Genomic DNA, 18,100 nt, shown 5'->3' with positions numbered 1-18,100 from the left:
GAGGTGGCTGGACAATTAGGGGCCTTGTAGGCTTCATCAGGTAAGAGGGCCCAAGGTAAGAACAAGAGCCAGTGGCACACATGTTGTATATATAAGTGGCTCATTAGGTGTTTATTTTGTTCTAAGAATTTGTTTTATTAAATTAATATAAAAATCTTTGTAAATCTCTATATACATCTGGTCATTGGAGGTTCCAGTATAAATCCATCTTAGTTCTACCCATTTCCCCTCAAAGGGAAAGCAGGGGTCCACCCCCAGCCTGCCAAAGTAGCGCTGATTTTCCTGCCCTTGGAAAACTTGCTGCAGGTGGGCACTGGGTCAGATTCCAGGTAGGATGAACTGGGAGAAACTAGCACCCCAGGTTTGGAATGGGTGGCTGGGGCTCTAGCCTCTGGCTGCAGCAGCCTCCTGCCTTCCCAAGGCAAAAGGAATATGAAAGTTGGAGGCTCTGGACAGACAGGCACGGCTGCCACCATCCTAGGTCACCCAATGAGGGGTTCATTGGCACTTGTCATCACTGTCAGAAGGGCAGCCCTCCCGGGGGAGGCCATGGCGGGAGCGGGGTCCCCAAAGTGCATGCACTTCAGTGGTCTCTGTGTCACTGCTGCTGGTGGCACTGTCTCGGAAGCTGGCGAGGGGTGGCCGGACTTTTACACCCTGTGCTGTGACAGAGCCCTCAATGGCCTTCCGAAGCTAGAAGGGTGACAGGGTCAGATGTCTGGACTTAGCTTCCTGCTCAGACTCCCTCCCAGCATTTCCCCCAGGGAAGGTGGACAATGAGCTTCCATGTCTTCTTTTGAAGCAGCTTTGGTGGCCACTGTCACCTTACCTCTTTTAGGGTGACAATTCCAATGAGTCTGCCAATGCTGGTGACATAAGCATGGTCGACTCCCAGCAGTGAGAAAATGGTGTGAGTCTGCAGGGCAGGGAGAAAACAGATTGGACCTGATGCGTGAAGGGACAGTTCTAAACAATAGGCCACAGGGGCCCAAGACAAGGTCAGGGGCTGGAATGGAAAGGATGCTACACATGGAGGGGAAGGGGATAGAATTGCTAGAGGGATAATAATGAGAATGCTTCTGTGTTCAGGCCTTAGAAACTTAAGTTTCTTTTGTTGGATATTGATGGAGAAATAAGATAAGACAGGGAGGATTCTTAGTCCCATGTTAGCAAGCGAGAAGCAGGAGAGAACCACCATTCAAATATGAAACCTGACAACTGGCTGGGCTCCATGCTAGGTCTTACATTATTTAGTTTCAGTACTGCCCTGAGGAGCAAGTGTTAGACACATTCTGCAGGAGAAGCAGCATGAGGCTCAGCAGTAAAATGACTTGTTCCGCAGTCCCAAGCCACTTTTCACAAGTACTGCAGAGGGAGGAAACAGTCCCTGTCCTCTTCTGCAGATGTCCCAATGAAGATGAGTCATCCCATTAGTCTTGCTATGGATATACCTACACTCCTCACAGGGCACTGGGCCCTGCCTGAACCCTGTGCCTCTCACTTTGCAGCTCCTTAGTTGCCCTACTCTGGGTGGCCAGTGTTGGTATCTCTATACCTGGCTGTTAAATCCCAGTATTGGTGGGAAGCACACTACACCTCATACAGTTTGCCTTTTCTGGAGTCCAAGCAGCTTCCTAGGTCCTGTTAAGGTGTGGGTTTGCAGTCCAGGAGGACAACAGTCACCACCACCACCCTCCATGTTTTTTTTTTTTTGCTTTGTGCCCTTCCTTATGCTTTCAAATGTAATCACCAAGAGTTAAGAAATTGTGGTGTGGCACCTGTAGCACAGTGGTTACGGCGCCAGCCACATACACCAAGAGTGGTGGATTTGAGGGCCAGGGCCAGCTAAACAACTGTAACAAAAAAATAGTTGGGTGTTGCAGTGGGCACCTGTAGTCTCAGCTACTTGGGTGGCTAAGGCAAGAGAACTGCTTAAGCCCAAGAGTTTGAGGTTGCTGTGAACTGTGATGCCATAGCACTCTACCAACGGTGACACAGTGAGACTCTGTGTCAAAAAAAAAAAAAAAAAAAAAAGAGTACAGAAATTGTCAGCCAGCTCCCCTTGTGCTGTAAGTAGATTTTCTTGGGCGATGTCTTGAAAAACGCTCTCCTGACTCAGCAGTTCCTGGAATTTTTTGCCTATCATTTACCTCACTGTTCTGAGTTTACCTGTAAGTCTTTTGGTTTAATGTTTGAATCAAGATAGGCAGTAAAACACTCATTAGTTGTCTTAATACTTTTTAAATGTTTTCTTATACATTTGCAATTCTTTTAGAAGGGACTTCTAAAACTCTCCTTTCTCCAAGGCAGGACAGTACTTATAAAAATTGGCAGGAAGTTTAATTTTAGAATAAGTTCTGTGTTCCTTCAACACCTATAATGTAATTGTCATGTGGTTAGCAAGTTTCTTCTTATATCTAACTTGAATCCTACATGCTACAATTTAGCTTTACTTTCTTCATCTGACTTCAGGGGGAAACCTTTTTTTTGGAGACAGAGTCTCACTGTGTCCCCTTGATAGAGTGCTGTGACATACAGCTCACAGCAACCTCAAACTCTTGGGCTTAAGCGATTCTCTTGCCTCAGCCTCCCAAGTAGCTGGGACTACAGGCACCTGCCACAACTCCTGGCTATTTTTTTTTTTTTTGGTTGTAATTGTCGTTGTTTGGCAGGCTCAACAACAGGTTTGAACCGGCCAGCTCCGGTCATGTGACTGGTGCCCTAGCCACTGAGCATAGGCGCCGAGCCAGAGGGAAACCTTTTTATGATAAGGTTAGCTGTTTTAATAATCTCTTAGCCTTGTCTTCCTATGGTCAAATAATACCTCTCATCTCCCAAGGAGCCTATTAAATAGTTCCCTTGGATTTTCTTCTCCACAATCCTAATCAGGGGAGCTCCTGGCAGGCTGTATGCCTTTCAGGTTTGCAAACCACTTGCCTTACCAATCTACTTATGAACCTCCTGGCCCTTCTTCCCGACTCCTAGCCTCAAAATCTTCAGCAGGACTGGGGCCACAGAAGCCTACTGAGTTCTCCTGCTTTCTCCCTCCCTTCCCTCCATCTTGGCCCTGCCATCCTATGCACTTGGTCAAATTTGAGTAGAGCCCAGACTATGCACACAAGATCATTCCCAAACCTCAGATTCCTCTATGCACCCCAGCTTTCAGTTTCACATAATCACTCCTTTTTTTCTTTTTTTAAATTGAGACAGTCTCACTTATTAACCCTTGGTAGAATGCCATGGTCACAGCTCACAGCAACCTCCATCTTTGGGCTTAGGCGATTCTCTTGCCTCAACCTCCCGAGTAGCTGGGACTACAGGCACCCACCACAATGCCCAGCTATTTTTTTGTTGTAGTTTGGCCAGGGCTGGGGTTGAACCCACCACCCTCGGTATATGGGGCCGGCACCTTACCCACTGGGCCACAGGTGCCACCCAATCACTCCTTTTTTTCAAAAACTCATTTTTCTACATTTTAAAGTTCATCTCGCAATGTAAATAGTAGTAATACTAATTCCTAACATATATTGAATATTTACAGTGTGTCAGGCATTATTAAGTTCTTTACCCAATGAGCTATGATCCCCATTTTACATATAAGGAAACTGAAACACAGAGAGGCTAAGAAATTTCCCAGGGTCACACAATTGGCTAGTATGGGGCAGAGTGAGGATTTAGGTTCAGCCAGTCTGGCCCTGGCATTGACACTCACCTCCCCTGCCTCTACATAAGTGGCCTCAGAATGAACAAGGTACTAATCAGTACAGTGATGTCCAGCTGCTGGGGCTCTAAAATAGTCTCTAATGTATTGTCTCTCCTATGTGAATGTTCCCACGAAGTCTCACTCTTGCTCAGGATGGACTGGAACTCCTGAGCTCAAGCAATCCACTGGCCTCAGCCTCCCAGAGTGCTAGGATTACAAGAGTGAGCCACGGCCCCCAGCCTCCCCTGCTGAGCTTAACTGGGCTACTACTTGTTGATTCCTCAGACCTATAAGGACATTCTGAATTCTAATCTTTTATCTTCTTATCAGTTAAGAGTCGGTTCTCTCAAAGGGTTCTTCTCTTCCTCTGATTTTTAAGTTTGTAACAAATACGTACTTTGTTCTTTTTCACTTTAATTTAATTAGAAATCAGAGTCCACTGGAGGGCCTGTACTTCTTGGGCTTGGGAACAGTGGAAAGACAGAGAAAGGGACAACATGGCCTTCTGAAAGAATGCTGGGAGCAGGGCCAGGAAATCTGGGCTTTGGGCCTGATTCTGCTGTACTAACTCAGGCAAATGACCTCACCACATGCCTCAGTTTCCCTGTATATTAAAATGGTTAAAACCATAGGCTTTTGAGTCAGACCACCTTGATTTCCAGGCCCAGTTCTGCTACTTACTAGCTGTGTGACCTTGGGCAACTTCCTAACCTCTTTGAATCTAAGTTTCTCATTTGTAAAAACTGGAATATCAAATATCTATTATTTTGTGTGCTTTTGGGGGTTAAGTTAGACATGAGGAGCTTAGCAATAGTATTTGCACATGGCAAGTGCTGTGTTAGTGTTATCATCATCATGGATGTTTGAGGATTAAGCAAAATCATTGTGGAAAAGCTTTACAGGTTTTATGAAAGGCTTTAAATAAAACCCTATGTATTATTTAATTTATTTATTTTGAGACAGAGTTTCACTTTGTTGCCCTTGGTAGTGCTGTGGCGTCATAGCTCACAGCAACCTCAAACTCTTGGGCTCAAGAGATTCTCTTGCCTTAGCCTCCCAAGCAGCTGGGACTACAGGCGTCCAGTACAACACCCAGCTATTTTTAGAGATGGGGTGTCACTCTTGCTCATGCTGGTCTCGAATTCTTGAGCTCAAACAATCTACTCACCTCAGCTTCCCAGAGTGCTAGGATTACAGGCATGAGCCACCATATCTCCTTTTTTCTTTTTTGAGACTCTCATTATGTCGCCCTAGGTAGAATGCTTTGGCATCACAGCTCACAGCAACCTCAAACTCCTGGGCTCAAGCGAATCTCCTGCCTCTGCCTCTCAAGTAGCTGGGACTACAGGCGCCGGCCACAACACCCAGCTATTTTTTTTCTTGCAGTTATCATTGTTGTTCAGCTAGCCCAGGCCGGATTTGAACCCGCTAGCGAACCTACCAGCCTTGGTGTATGTGGCTGGCACCATAACCATTGTGCTACGGGCACTGAGCCCATATCTCCTTTTTTCTTACATATGCACTATAGTAACTCACTTCCCAAAGACAGAAGTTCTAAGTTCCTTTATTACCTTTGGCTTTTTTGTTTCTCTTCTGTCCCCTGTCCTTCTTGCCTTGACCTCTGCTTGTCTGTGCTAGGACGGCTCTTAGCATGGCTGTGTTTAAGCTAGCTGCCAAGCTGCAGGCGGTGGGAGTGTTCACCCTCTGCCTATCCCCTCCCCACATCTCCTCCAGTGCCTTGAGGACTGCACATTAAGTGTATAAAAAATTTAGCCCAGGGCGGTGCCTGTGGCTCAGTGAGTAGGTCACTGGCCCCATACACCGAGAGTGGTGGGTTCAAACCCAGCCCCGGTCAAACTGTGACAATAACAAAATAGCCAGGCATTGTGGTGGGTGCCTGCAGTCCCAGCTACTTAAGAGACTGAGGCAAGAGAATCGCCTAAACCCAAGAGCTGGAGGTTGCTGTGAGCTGTGACGCCACAGCACTCTACCGAGGGGGACAAAGTTAGACTCTGTCTCTAAAAAAAAAAAAAAAATTAAGCCCAAGCACCTCTTCCTTGGCTTTGGCTGTCCTGCCAGCCTGTTGGACATGCCTGCACTTCCTGCTTTTACTTAGAAGCCTGAAATGCCAGCCAAAGATGTGGGCTGCCCCCTCGAGAGCCCTGGAAGCAGTCCTTCCCCAAGGACCCTGCCTTCTCTTGGTGTCTGCCTCAATCACCCCCAGTCAGTGTTCAGTTCCTCTCTCCATTTCTGCAGGCTGCTTTGCCTTCTGCTGAGCTGTCTTCCTGTGTTCTTTCCAGTTTTCCTTTGGCCTACATTAAGTCAGACTTTCTGGGGTCTGACATTCCAAACCCCCCACTGAGTGTCTCTCATCTTTGTTTATCTTTTCTCTGTAGTCTCAGTACCCCTACTTGGATGTTTGTTAGCTTTTTTATTAGATTTTCTTATCCTGCCTGTTTCTCACCCATTTTTCCAGCGTGGGTGTATCAGCCTTGTTTGGCTCTGGCAGCCTCCTGCCTAGCTCTGACCCTGGGCTGGCCTTCTGGCTTCCACCCAGTTTGATCCATATCTTTGTTGCTGCTTTGGTCCAGAGTTTCCTAGGGGCAAGGCTGAGTAGAAAAGAAATGATACCTGGTTCTACCACAGAGCAGGAGAAGGCTAAGGGGTCCTGGCTCTCAGCCTCCGATGACCCCAAAGCAGCAATGTAGCTGAAAACATCTCAGCACAGAGCCTCATCTCTCCTCCTCTTTGCTTTCCCATTGGTCCAAGTCTAAACTTGTGTGTGGGGGTGTCCTAGATCCCCACCCTGTCCTCCTGAGAGCCCAGGCCAGCCCTGGGCGAGCTGCTGACCCTACCTTATGCAAAGAAGTCCGCTCTACCAACTGGAAGGGAGCAGGATCAATTTTGCAGTCACTGAAGTTGACAGGTTCATCTAGTTGCTGCTCCTCCCACGCCAGAATCTAAGGGGAAGAGACTAGGAAGGTTAGGAAGAAGGTGCACATAGCTGACCTCACCTCCCTGGAAGCTGACCTGCCCTTTTTTCTACCCCATTGTACCTCCCGTGGGGACAGCAGCCAAGAAGATGACTGAATACACCTAGGAAGAAAACAGGGTCCAGAGTCCAGTGGCACCTTACCTCCTCAGGGCTCATTTCTCCTTCCAGGTCTGAGTCACTCTAGGAGAGAGGAAGGAAGGATGGCAGGGAAGGGCTGGGGGAGGTGGGTGCACTCCTACCTCTGAGGAGGTTCCCCAACCTTGACCCTGGCCCTCCCTGTCCAGTGCTCCTAAGCTGCAGGATGTGAGAGTACACTTACCGCCAGGGAGATTCGGACCCGCTTCAGCTTGCGCTTGTCACAGGACTCCGACTTCTCCAATTTTGTCAGAGTTAAACCAGAGAGAATAGGAGTTGGTTATAGGGAGGGGGAGGTGAGGGGAAGCAGTGAAGCCCGAGGAAGTGCACACTGCAGGGCCAGAGCTGACAGCTAGGAGGGCAGAAAGGGAGAATGGAGGCAGCCCTGCAGGGCTGATGGAGAAGTGGTCTTAGTGTCAGAGAGGGAGCTGGGGAAAAAGCAAGCCAGGAGGCCAGGCTCCAACCACTCACCTCAGAAGGTGCCTCAGGAGGCGAACTGCCACAGAAGAGGCTCCTGAGGGCAATGCCTGCCGACTCCACATTCCCTGTGTTCCCAAACAGGGGCAATGTCATCTTTGGGGGAGAGGACCAGGAGAGGTGAGGAAGGGAAGGGTAGAGGCATCCTAGTTCTACCCGTCTGGGCAGCCTCTTCCAGGTAGACTATGCTCCTGCAGAAGGGCTGGCCAGGGGCCCTAATAAGTGTCAATGGCTTGGGGTCAGGCTCTCTGGGTGAAGGAGATGGGCTCACCTGCGGGATTCTCCCCGAGGCTCATGGTAATGCTGGGCCCTCTCTTGAGAGCAGGCTTTAGGGGCTTCTGAGTCTCTCCCCGCACTGCAGGGAAGCCTGAGTCTTCTATGTTCACCTGCATGGACAGGAAGGGGCTGGTAAGGTGGTGGCCCCAGACCACCCTCTGTATTGCCCTCCCAATTCAGTCTACATAGTGCCACATAAAAAATCTGTGTGTCCTTCCCCTTACCTGGAAGCGGACAGAAGTCTTGGGGCTAGGGGAACTCTCCTGGTCAGATGGTGGACGGGTCTGGGCGGCTCTACGCTCCTGTATGTACTGTTGTCGGCGGGCCGGGCTCAGCTGGGCCCCCAGCAACGCCACCACCTGTGAGCGCTCGATGGAGCCCAGCAGAATCATGGACTCTGCATAGAACAGGTGAGAGGACTCAGGAGCTGATGGTGAGCCCCCACCCCCAGCCTCTCACACCTGGAAGTGGGCCCCAGACACAGACACACACCAGAGGGAAACTGCTGCCTGGCAGTTGATCCTTTTCCCTTTGGAACTAAGGAGACTGGTCCTGAGCTCCCTCCCCTCTCCTAAGCTGTGACCTTGAGAGATACCTCTACCACCTCAGCCTCCTCCTAGCCTTACCAGGGGACTCCACTAGGGCCAACATGCGGCCCTTGGTCCTGTGCAGTGCCAGCCGCAGGTCCCGGAAGGTACAGCTGAGGGCAACATGGGGAACATCCCGCACCATGATGTCTTCTACTCGCACCCGGTACTGCCTGGGGGAAGACAGGGGTACTTAGTTTGTAGTCAGCAAGGGAGAGTAGCCCAGAATACAACCATGCCGGGAGGCACCAGAGCCCCTGGGGATGGTTTAGGGGCTAAGGGTCAAGGAGTGCTCCCTGCAGTTCTTTGTGAACACCTGAGGCCAGCTACAGTGCCTTCAAGGTGTGGACAAGGGCAGTTCTAACCAGAAGAGAGAAAGGTGAGGTCTTAAGATGCCTTCTTCCCCTCACCCACACCCACTTGGCACCCTGCCCTGCGTACTGGTGGCGGCCCCAGCCCAGCTCAGGCAGATAAGGCAGTTTCTTGATTCGGATGATGCTGTCATAGAGTGAGGGCTGTAGGCTCTGGGCAACGGCGTTGGCCAGGATGACGGCGATCATGACTGGCAGGATGTGGGCGATCTGGCCTGTGAGCTCGAACACGATCACAGCGGTGGACACTGTGTGTGTCACTGCTCCTGCCAGTGCAGCCGCCCCTAGGGACAGCCACCCTCAGTCTCCTCAGGATGCCCAGGCCCCAGAAGACCCTCCCTACCCTGGGTGGGTGCTGTGGGGAGCCCCTCAGGGCTGCCCATACAATGCTGGGGCCTGGGTCTCTGAAGCTGAGGGAAGCCCAGTTTCTACCAGCAGGGGGCACTAGAGCCTTAGACCCTGTGGCCAGGGCCGATTGATATCTCACAAAGGCAGATGCAGACCTAGGGCACTTACCAACCACGGCATAGCCCCCAGGCACAATCCGGTAAGTGCTACTGTCCGTGTGAATCCCATCTGGGAACCAGGCAGCCATGCTTTCACCCACCAGACGCCCAAATGCTGCTCCTTCAGGGAGGGGGTGGGAAGAGAAAGAGGTAGTGGAGGGGGAGGGCAGGGGCACTAGGAAGAGAGAAGGTCAGAGGGTGAGGGAGGGGCCAGCGGGTCATTCAGTGCAAGGAACAGTCCGTCAGGGTTGGGGGTTCAGACTAGGGCTGGACCAAAACCCACTCCTGGGCAGAGAAGGGACAGATATGGGGGTGGATGGGTGGAGGTACAGGCAGCTGAGAACTTACCAATGACAAAGACAGGCATGAAGGCCCCACAGGGCACTGGGATAGTAGTGGCCAGTGCAGACATCCAGAACTGCAGGCAGGAGATGGTTCAAACAGGCAGAGGCCCCACCAGCCCCAGGCAGCCCCCAGCTCCACCAGAGGAGCCTACCTTGCTAATCAGGCAGACACAGAAACTTCAGGGATGAAGGGAAGGGGACAGAGCCAAAGTGGCTTGGGTTCAAATCCTCACTCTACCATCTAGCTGTGTGGCTTTGCACCAATTACTTTACTTTTGTGCCTTGACTCCTCATCTTAAAACGGTACTAATCACAGTATCTCTCTTGTGGAGCTGTGAGGCTGAGAAGAGTTACTACTACATGGCATGTGCCTGGAACAGTGTAGATCTATGTGAACATTAGTGATAAATATGTAAGAAGCCCCACCTTCATGAGAATGAAGATGACCAGGGTAAGGAAGACATTGGCTCGTGGTGGGCTCCAGGCCTGTGAGGTGCTGGGAGGGTCTAGCTCTTCCACCAGGCCCTGGCGAACCCACGTCCGGTTGTCAAACAGGGTGACCAGTGTCTCCTTCTGTGAGAGCTATGGAGAACAGGGTGTCTCAGGCTAGGGAATAGGCAGAATGAAAGGAGGGCCCATAGGAACCCCTGCGAAACAAGAGGTCTCACAGTCATGTTGGAGCTGCTGACCTTTGAAGGAATGTATCCCAAGGGAAAGCAACAGTTTCTGTTTTGCCTAGTTACCTGTCCAGCCATGAACTGTCCAAAGCCCGGAGGGAAGGTCAGAGTGGAGATGAGCAGGGTCACCAGAGCTGGGAAGAGCAGGCGTCTAGAGATGTAAGTTGCACAGCATCAGACATGGGTGGCGATGGGCTGAGTGCCCTCACATACCTCAGGGCTGAGGTCAGGGCAGAGCCCTGGCTCTTCCATGAAAGCACACTGTCCTGAGAGAAGGTGCCCTTTGCTGTTGATTTGCAAGTGATAGCCTTGAGTGGTAGATCAGGGTTATTATAAGAGCTGGAGGTCTGACCTAAAGGCCTTTCTGTTGGCCCCCGATTCTGTAAGTGGGTAACAGCAGCAGGAGAGACTCCATCCCCTCAGCCCTCTCTCTGGGACACCTCTGAATTGTAATCCCACCCTCCACCCTCACAAGTCTCAGCTGAAGGGTGCATTGTGTGAGAATAGAGAGAAGTTTCTGCCTCTGTCTTTCTTTCTGTGGGGACTTGGTGTGAAGGTCAGTGTTAGGAGAAGCTGCAGTCACTCAGGAAGTTGACCAGAGGTACTGCAGAGAACAGGTTCAGTTAGCTGCCCTCTCTCTGAAGGACATCAGTCCCAATGGAAATCATGTCTCAGGCCTCCCCATTCCCAGTCCTTAGAGTCCCACTGGAAGACCTGTGTTCTGGACGAAAAGAATCTTTTTTTTTTTTATGAGACAGAATCTCACTCTGTTGCCCCAGGCTAGAGTGCCATGGCCTCAGCCTAGCTCATAGCAACCTCAAACTCCTGGGTTCAAGTGATCCTCCTGTCTTAGCCTCCAGAATAGCTGGGACTACAGGTGCCTGCCACCACACCTGGCTAGTTTTTCTATTTTTTTTTTTTTTTTGGCCGGGGCTGGGTTTGAACCCGCCACCTCCGGCATATGGGACTGGCACCTTACTCCTTGAGCCACAGGTGCCGCCTAGTTTTTCTATTTTTAATAGAGATGGGTCTTACTTTTGCTCAGACTGGTCTTAACCTCCTGAGCTCAAGCAATCTTCCTGCAGTGGCCTCCCAGTGTTAGGATTACAGGTGTGAGCCACTGTGCCCAGGCTGAAAATTGTTTTGTTTTTTTTTTTTTTTGCAGTTTTTGGCCAGGGCTGGGTTTGAACCCACCACCTCTGGCATATGGGGCTGGCGTCCTACTCCGTTGAGCCACAGACGTTGCCCTTGGTGCCCTACTCCTTTGAGCCACAGGCACCGCCCCTGAAAATTGTTTTTTGAGAGGTAGGGTCTTGCAATAGCCCAGGCTGGTCTCAAACTGCTGAGCTCAAGTGACCCACTCCAGCCTCTCAAAGTGTTAGGATTACAGGTGTGAGCCATTGTGCCTGGCCTAAAAAAATCTTACTCCTTTCCACAGGTCACAGGTGAAACTGAGGCTCAAATACTCTGCAGGGAGCAATACTATCTGGAGCAGGTGGGAGGACTAAAGGAAGCCTCAGTTTTTGATCCCAAATGCCTTCTGCCACTGACTAAAACATCAAAAGTGCAATTTTTCAAGATATATAAACATCAAAATGTTCAGTCAGCCAATGGAAAACACCATTGGCTGCTTTCTCAGTGGAGTATCTGTTTTTGACTGTGCTACTACCTCACTAGTCACTGTCCCCTGGCCCACTGTGATCCTCAGACAATCTAAAGCAGCCTAGAGAGGAGCCTAGAGCTAACTCACTTCCTCATGAGGAAGCGATTGATGGTCTTCTGCTTCCGCATCACCTGGACTATCTTCCGGTTCAGGTAGACAAAGAGGGCTCCCCCGAAGCCACTAGCAATACTGGAGAGGGAAGAAGCACCAGGGTAAAGTGAGCCTTCTCATGGAAACCTCCCTCCCCTTGACACCCCCTGCCTCTCTCAGCTCCTTACCCAATGACAGCAAAGGCGGGAAGTTCCTGCAGGTCAAAGGGGAAGTCAAGTCGGAACCGGGTTTTGAAAAGTGCAGTAATGGTCTCTGAAGGGAAGAGTACCAGAGAGAAGCAGGTCTACCCTTGTGGGCCTGACTGAAACATCTGGGCTCCCTAATACTCCAGGTGCCCCCACCTTCATCACGGTTCCAGACTGCCAGGACCCGGAAGATGAAGGCACTGAAGGTGGCGGCAAAGAATCCCCGCCAGTAGTTCCGCACAGCGAAGAAGGTGGAGGTGACCTCAATGCTGAACAGCACACCTGCCAGGGGCAGAGGAGAATGCCACTTCAGGCTGGGCCTGGACTAAGGACCCAGATGATTGAGGCAAAGGAGGAGAGGCCAAGAGCAGGGCTGGGGGCTGGACTGGCTGAGGAGCCCTGCCTACCTCCAATAGGTGCTGCAAAGCAGCAGCCCACTCCCACGGCACAGGCAGCAGCCAGCATCTCTGTGTTCCGGGACTCATTCTGGCAAGAGTGGTGGCCAAGGAGCATTCACCAAGAGCTCAGCAGCCCATGCCTCCCCATCCCCAGGATTCCCCTTACCTCATAGATACCCCCAAAGAGGGAGAGGAACTTGCTGAGAAGGGCGGCACACATGCTTGCAATATGCACAAAAGGGCCCTGCGGGGCAGGCAAGTAGTGAGTAGGAAAGGGGCCCTCCCTGACCTTGGCCTGGCCTCTTCCTCCACTGGGAGGGCCTCCTTCAGCCCCCAACCCGCTGTTACCTCTTTGCCGAGTGGCATCCCACTGCCTAGGGCACAGGTCAGCCCAATGACCTTAGCTACAAAGGTCTTGAGGGTGAGGTATTCTTTCAGCACCACTCCCCGCAAGATGGTTTTCATCTCAGGGATGCCAGACCCTGGAGAGGGTACAGTCCCAGGAGAGTCATTTGATGTGCCCATTTCAGGAAGCCTGCCCCCAGCCTCCCCTTTTCTCCTATTGTACCAACAGCCTGAGGAGCCAGGATCTGTGTGAATCCAGCTGAGAATGTGATAAGGACGACAGGGTAGGTGACCCAGGCCAGGTACTGGAGCAAGATGCTGGTGTTCAAGCCCTGGGACATCCACTGCTGAGCTGTGGGAAGAGGACATGCTGATTGATGAACCCCTGATGCACACACCAACTCTCTGCCTGGCCACTGGGACATACTGAAGTGACAGGTTGTCCCAGGAAATATCTCACAGAACCTGGGCATAGAATGAAGGGAAGGGGCTCTTAAGAGAATTTACTGGGACAAAGACCACTTTAAGTAAAGGGGTCAGTTGGAGAGGGGAGGCAAGAAGTTGTGGTCTAGGGGAGCGGCAGTAATTATGCCTGAATATGGACAGTCAGACTTGCTGGGGAATATGGTCAGTGGCCAAGCAGTCAAGATGCCTGGACAAGTGTAGCATGGAGGAAGTAGGTTGGTTCTTCTCAGCCCACCCCTACCAGCTCTTGCCCTCACCCTGTAGACAGGCAGCAATGGCATAGTCCATGGCCCAGCTGACCAATGCCATGAGGAGCCCCAGCAGAACAAGGAAGATCCAATCTTCACCAACCCTGGACACGAGGAACTTGTGGCAGTGTACAGAACAGACTGGATACAGTGAAAGGAAGAATGGGGAGGCTGGCACCAAAGTGCTCCTACCTGTTACCAGCCTCTCTCACTGGCAGCTCTAAATGGCCTCTGTCCCCCTCAGCACAGCACAGCTAGGTCCCCTGCCCCAACCCAATTCTCACTGTGGCATCGGGCGCAACGGCTCTGTCCATATTCCAAGAGCTCTGGAGGAGCCCGAGGGGACAGGGGACCCCTCCAGGGCTCAGGCCCTCCCAGGCGAATCCGAGCAGCTTCCTCTTTGGCAAAGGCGCCAAGGTCCTGAGTATATCGGCCATACATCTGGAGCAACAGAGAAGATTGGGAGCATGAGTGGTCATGGGCTGAGTAGGGGTGCAGGGAGTAGTCCTAGGGCCTGACTCCCCTTCTCCTGGCCCCCACATTGCACATCCCTTCTTGGACTCACAGTTCCCACTCTGGCTTAGGGTATGGGAACAATGCACATTGCAGACTGTGGAGGCTGTCCTGACCAGAGTGATGGGGACAGCCAAGGTATAGGAACACAGTTCTGGGGGTGGCAGAATAATCAGTCCTCTTCTCACAGGCCCAGGCAGGGGGCACTGAGGAGTAGGAGGGAAGGCCCCAGAGGAGGAAAAGATAGAAAAACTCAAGCCACAGTCTGGAAGTGGGAGGAGGGAGGGTCAGAGAATAAGGGATGGTCAAGGGCATGTGGGCAACAGTAAGAGCCTCATGGAGCTGGGGGTAGCTGAGTTGGGCCTTGTAGCAGGCATGGCCCCAATCCTTATCACATTCCTGCTGGGCCTCTGGCCTGTAACCAACTCAGCTGCACCCCTCCCGCCCACCCTAATCCCCTTGTCCCCATTCTCCACTGCCACCCCCACTAGCCTGCCAGCCCAGCTGGGAGTGGAAAGCTTCCCCTGGTGGGTGAAGAGTATTTGGTGCCCTCAGCTCCACTCTGGAGCTGCCCTAAGCCCAGTGGTGGGCTGGGGGACAGAAGAGGTTGTGGATGGCTGGGCTGACACTGTGGGTGCTGGGGTGATGGGAAGGGACAGTTGCCTGCCCCAGCCTGCCCTTGGCTAGACCTGCCAAGTTGGGCGTGTGTTGGGGGGTGGGGAGGAGTAGATTCCGGCTGCCACCCGCAGAGCTTCAGGACACAAAGGGCTCCTGTTGGGGCTGGGGTGGGGGAGAGAGGGAGGGAACGATAGAGACAGAAAGAGGGTGAGAGACAGGGAGAGAGTAAAGGGAGAAGCACAGAGAAGAGAGGGAACTAGAGAGAGGAAAAAGGGGACAAGAGAAAAGAGGTGGAGGGCAGGGATAGAGGAAAGAAAGGAAGAGATGAGAGGGAAAGAAGTAGGGAGAGGAAAAGAGAGCATAAGGCGGCAAACACAGCATTGGAGGGGGAGGTGAAAGTGAGAGAGAAAGACAAAAAGATAGGAAGGGGAAGGGGAGAGGCTGGAGCAGAGTGTTGCTTGACCCTGACAGCTCATTCCAGAGATAGAGGGAAGGAGATGGAGAGGTGGCTGGCTGATGCAACAGAGGCACCATTGGTGCCAACAGGTGCAACCACCACACCACAGAGGCCAGGTGTCTGGCGTCTTTCACCAATGGCTCTATCCCCAGCCTGTGCAGATAAACAGCTCCCACTCGATCCCAAGGGCTTGGCCCTTGATGCTTGCTCTACCCCTAGCCTGTCATCCTTTCTTCACCCAGTCACTTTTTTTGTAACTAGGCACCTCCCAGACTCAGTTTATAGCCCAGGCACCTCTTCTTCCTGAAAGGTTTCCTCCCTGCCACCTTCCTGGGCAAATTCCAGCCTAAGCTGGTCAACAGGACTTAAGCCCATTCCTTTTCCTAGGGCTTGGGTCCTCCACTCCAGTGATACGAGAAGGGTCAAATGACTTCTCAGTAAGTAACAGTGGTGGGCCATGAGTCAGCTCTGAGCCCAGGGACCTGGGCTTTAGACCCCTGCTTCTAATGAGGTCAAGGGACACTCCTGGGTGGTGGGAGCTGGATGGACAAAGGTCCCAATCCCCACACCCATTCCTGCTTGACCCACCCTCCCTAAAGGTCCTGTACCTCACCCTTTTCCATTGTACCAACTGAGGGGTTTCTGCCAGAGTTAGGTGTTGAGCCCCCAGGAGTAGGGGCTGGGGTTGGGTTTGGATTTGATCATCTTTCTACACTCTGGACTCCATGCTTAGCACAGCAGAGACACAGGGAATGTCTTGGAGGGTGGACACAGAAGTGTGGAGAAAGTTCAGTGGTGTCAGTGGTGCTGGGGAGGGCTAGTGGGGTGCTGAGAGTTAGGCCTAGGTGGCAGGAAGGAGGAGCAAAGAAAATGTGTGTTGTGGGGGAGTGAAGGGAAGGACACTTGGGACAAAAATCTGGTGTCCTTGTCCTCTGCAGGACCCCAACCGAAGCCAGAAACCAGCATGCATCATTCCATCCCTTTGGCCCTGTAGCCTCTCAGATTCCTGAGCCTCAGTTTCCCTAGCTTAAACGTCTGGGGCGGGGTTAGGATGTCCTGGCCCTAGCCATTCCAAGGGTAACATGAAGCAGCGGTTCGGAGCACACTCTTTGGGCTTGGCTCGGCTTCACTTACCAGAGTCTGCTCGTACTGCAGCGCCCGCGGCTCCATCCCTTCCTCCGCCGCCGCCGCCGCCGCCGCCATCTCCGCGCACTGCCCTCTGGCCTCCCTCTGCGGCTCCGGCTCAGCTCCCGGCAGAGTCCGAGCTGGCAGCCGTTTGGTCCCCGTAGCCCCGGCGGCCGAGTGCAGAGTGCGGCGGGCCCCGAGCGGGCGCCGCTGGCGCAGCCTCCCGCTGGCGTCCCCTCCTAGGCAGGCGGGCCGAGGGCGGTGCTCTCTGTGCTGCTCCGCCCGCCGGCCCCTCCGGAGGGTCCGTCCCAGCTGGGCTGGGGTCTGCTCTGGGGCTCCAGAAAGGCGGCAGGGGGCGCTTGGGCCGCAGAAGCCCGCGCCCCCATCCGGGGAGGCCGGGTACCGAGAGGGGAGCAGGGGGCCGGGGCGGGGGCGGGGTCGCTGGCACGTGGAGGGGCCGGGCCGGCTTCCCGGCTCCAGGCGCCGGGGCGGGAGGGGCTGGAGACGCTGGGCTCAGCCTGGTTTTGGGTTGGGGGCTGCAGAGCCTTCTAATCAGACTCTTCTGGGCCAGCCCGTCAGGAGCAGCCCCCTTTTTGGTGTTTCGGAAAGACGAGCGGCTCAGACGGGAAGGCCCCTTTGCCCTGTCTGGGGAGAGAAGCAAATCTGGGAGGATTCGGAGTGGGGGGTTCTGGGCCATCTTTCTCATCCCCTCCCTTTCTCCTTCCTTTCCCTGGGAGTCTTCCTGGGAGGTGCCCCGGGAGCAACTAGGCCTGCAGGGGTGTGCGAGGAGGAGGTGGGGGAGGTGGGGAGGGGACGCGGAAGGGTGAGGCCAGAGGGAAGGGAGCTCTAGGTGTGGGAGGCAGGCGTGGGGGAGCAGAGGTCGCTTCTCCCTTGCTGGGCCCAAGGAGAAACCCGAGTAGCTGCTGACGTCTCGGCGCCTTGGGGGAATGGCATGCTGGTGCTTCGCGGTCTCTATCAGGGTCCAGGTTAGGATAGAACAGGGGGTTGGGTGAGCGCAGGGTGGATAGGCAGTGTTAGAGTTAGTGTCGGAGTAGAGGTCACTGCCCAGGAAAAGGTCAGCGTGAGAGAGGAGCCAGCACCCAGGAGAAAAGGAGAAGAGTTGGTATCCAAGGAAGAGCACAGTGTCAGGAGGAAGGGGCACATAAGGGATGAGTGCTCAGGACCGGGCAGTAGTGGCGGAAACCGGCAGTAGCTGGAGGGGCAATATGCGCAGGGGGAGTGCCAGGCTGCGAAAGCAGTGTGGGGGAGGAGGGCAGTGGGGGAAGAGGGCAGTGGTGGGAAGGGTGCAGTACCGGGGAGGGGACAATGCAGGTTTCCCTCTTCCTTATTAGTGACATCATGGCAAATTACCCACATGGACCGACCGGCTCAGGTGACGTCCAGAAGGGCTAGCTGGTCCATGCCGGCCCGAGGGACCTCGGTGCCAGCTGGAGGGGCTGGACAGAACTCCCTGCCAGGCCAACGCTCTGGAGGCGGGGTTCTGCTCCACCCGCCCTCGGCGTGGACTGTGCCCTTCGCGGGCACGCGGTCTAGCAGGGTAGGGCTAGGGCCGGACTTTCTTGGGCAAGGATCAAGGTCTCTGCGGGGGTTAGGCCCACACGCATTCCAGAGTTCCAGGCGGGACTCTAAAGAGGGCGCAGTGGATCCCTAGCGGAGTGCGAGAATCCCCCTCCACCGCCGGAGGTTGGACCTATTGTTTTCCCGCCCGAGGCGGAGTCACCTGGGCCCAAGCCCCGCCCTCAATGCTGAAGCCTCTCCCAAGCAGTCTTTCGGGGCGGAAGTTAAGCTGGCGGAAGTGGTCGCTTTAATGCGGTTCACGCGCATGCGCCACTCTTTCCTGCTGCCACTGTTTTGGAGCCGTTTTAGTCATCTCTTCTTTT

General features: G+C 53.4%; 1 protein-coding gene across 9 annotated transcripts; it reads right to left on the bottom strand.

The window, feature by feature from the left end:
• Positions 1 to 86: 86 nt before the first annotated feature.
• Positions 87 to 16,342, bottom strand: CLCN2 (chloride voltage-gated channel 2). 9 transcript variants are annotated; one of them, XM_053564276.1, is made up of 24 exons: positions 16,209 to 16,342; positions 13,771 to 13,927; positions 13,496 to 13,627; positions 12,997 to 13,125; positions 12,777 to 12,910; positions 12,595 to 12,672; positions 12,438 to 12,516; positions 12,187 to 12,312; positions 12,013 to 12,097; positions 11,822 to 11,923; positions 10,138 to 10,222; positions 9,821 to 9,976; positions 9,399 to 9,468; positions 9,061 to 9,225; positions 8,615 to 8,828; positions 8,213 to 8,346; positions 7,811 to 7,983; positions 7,582 to 7,696; positions 7,305 to 7,378; positions 7,018 to 7,071; positions 6,840 to 6,878; positions 6,559 to 6,663; positions 830 to 916; positions 87 to 693 (listed from the first exon to the last, which is right to left on the bottom strand). In XM_053564276.1, the coding sequence occupies exons 1-24, from the start codon at positions 16,275 to 16,277 to the stop codon at positions 499 to 501; spliced, it is 2,757 nt and encodes a 918-aa protein (XP_053420251.1). In that variant the 5' UTR covers positions 16,278 to 16,342; the 3' UTR covers positions 87 to 498. The 9 variants fall into 9 exon arrangements, 6 of the variants coding, with proteins under 6 accessions (XP_053420251.1, XP_053420252.1, XP_053420253.1 ...); XM_053564277.1 differs by having other exon boundaries at positions 7,018 to 7,068; XM_053564278.1 differs by having other exon boundaries at positions 9,061 to 9,171.
• Between the last annotated feature and the right edge of the window lie 1,758 nt (positions 16,343 to 18,100).

Source organism: Nycticebus coucang, chromosome 16 (genome assembly GCF_027406575.1).
Source record: "Nycticebus coucang isolate mNycCou1 chromosome 16, mNycCou1.pri, whole genome shotgun sequence".
In the NCBI taxonomy this organism is placed as follows: Eukaryota; Metazoa; Chordata; class Mammalia; order Primates; family Lorisidae; genus Nycticebus; species Nycticebus coucang.
This window is presented reverse-complemented; position numbering and strand designations above follow the sequence as displayed.

What these genes read in the sequence shown, in the direction of transcription:
- CLCN2 (XM_053564276.1), bottom strand. Translation starts at nt 16,277, where the DNA reads ATGGCGGCGGCGGCGGCGGCGGCGGAGGAAGGGATGGAGCCGCGGGCG. An exon ending in GGATGCCACTCGGCAAAGAG is followed by an intron (nt 12,673 to 12,776) that starts GTAACAGCGGGT and finishes CCTGCCCCGCAG; the next exon opens with GGCCCTTTTGTGCATATTGC. An exon ending in GGGTCCGAATCTCCCTGGCG is followed by an intron (nt 6,879 to 7,017) that starts GTAAGTGTACTC and finishes CCTCTCTCCTAG; the next exon opens with AGTGACTCAGACCTGGAAGG.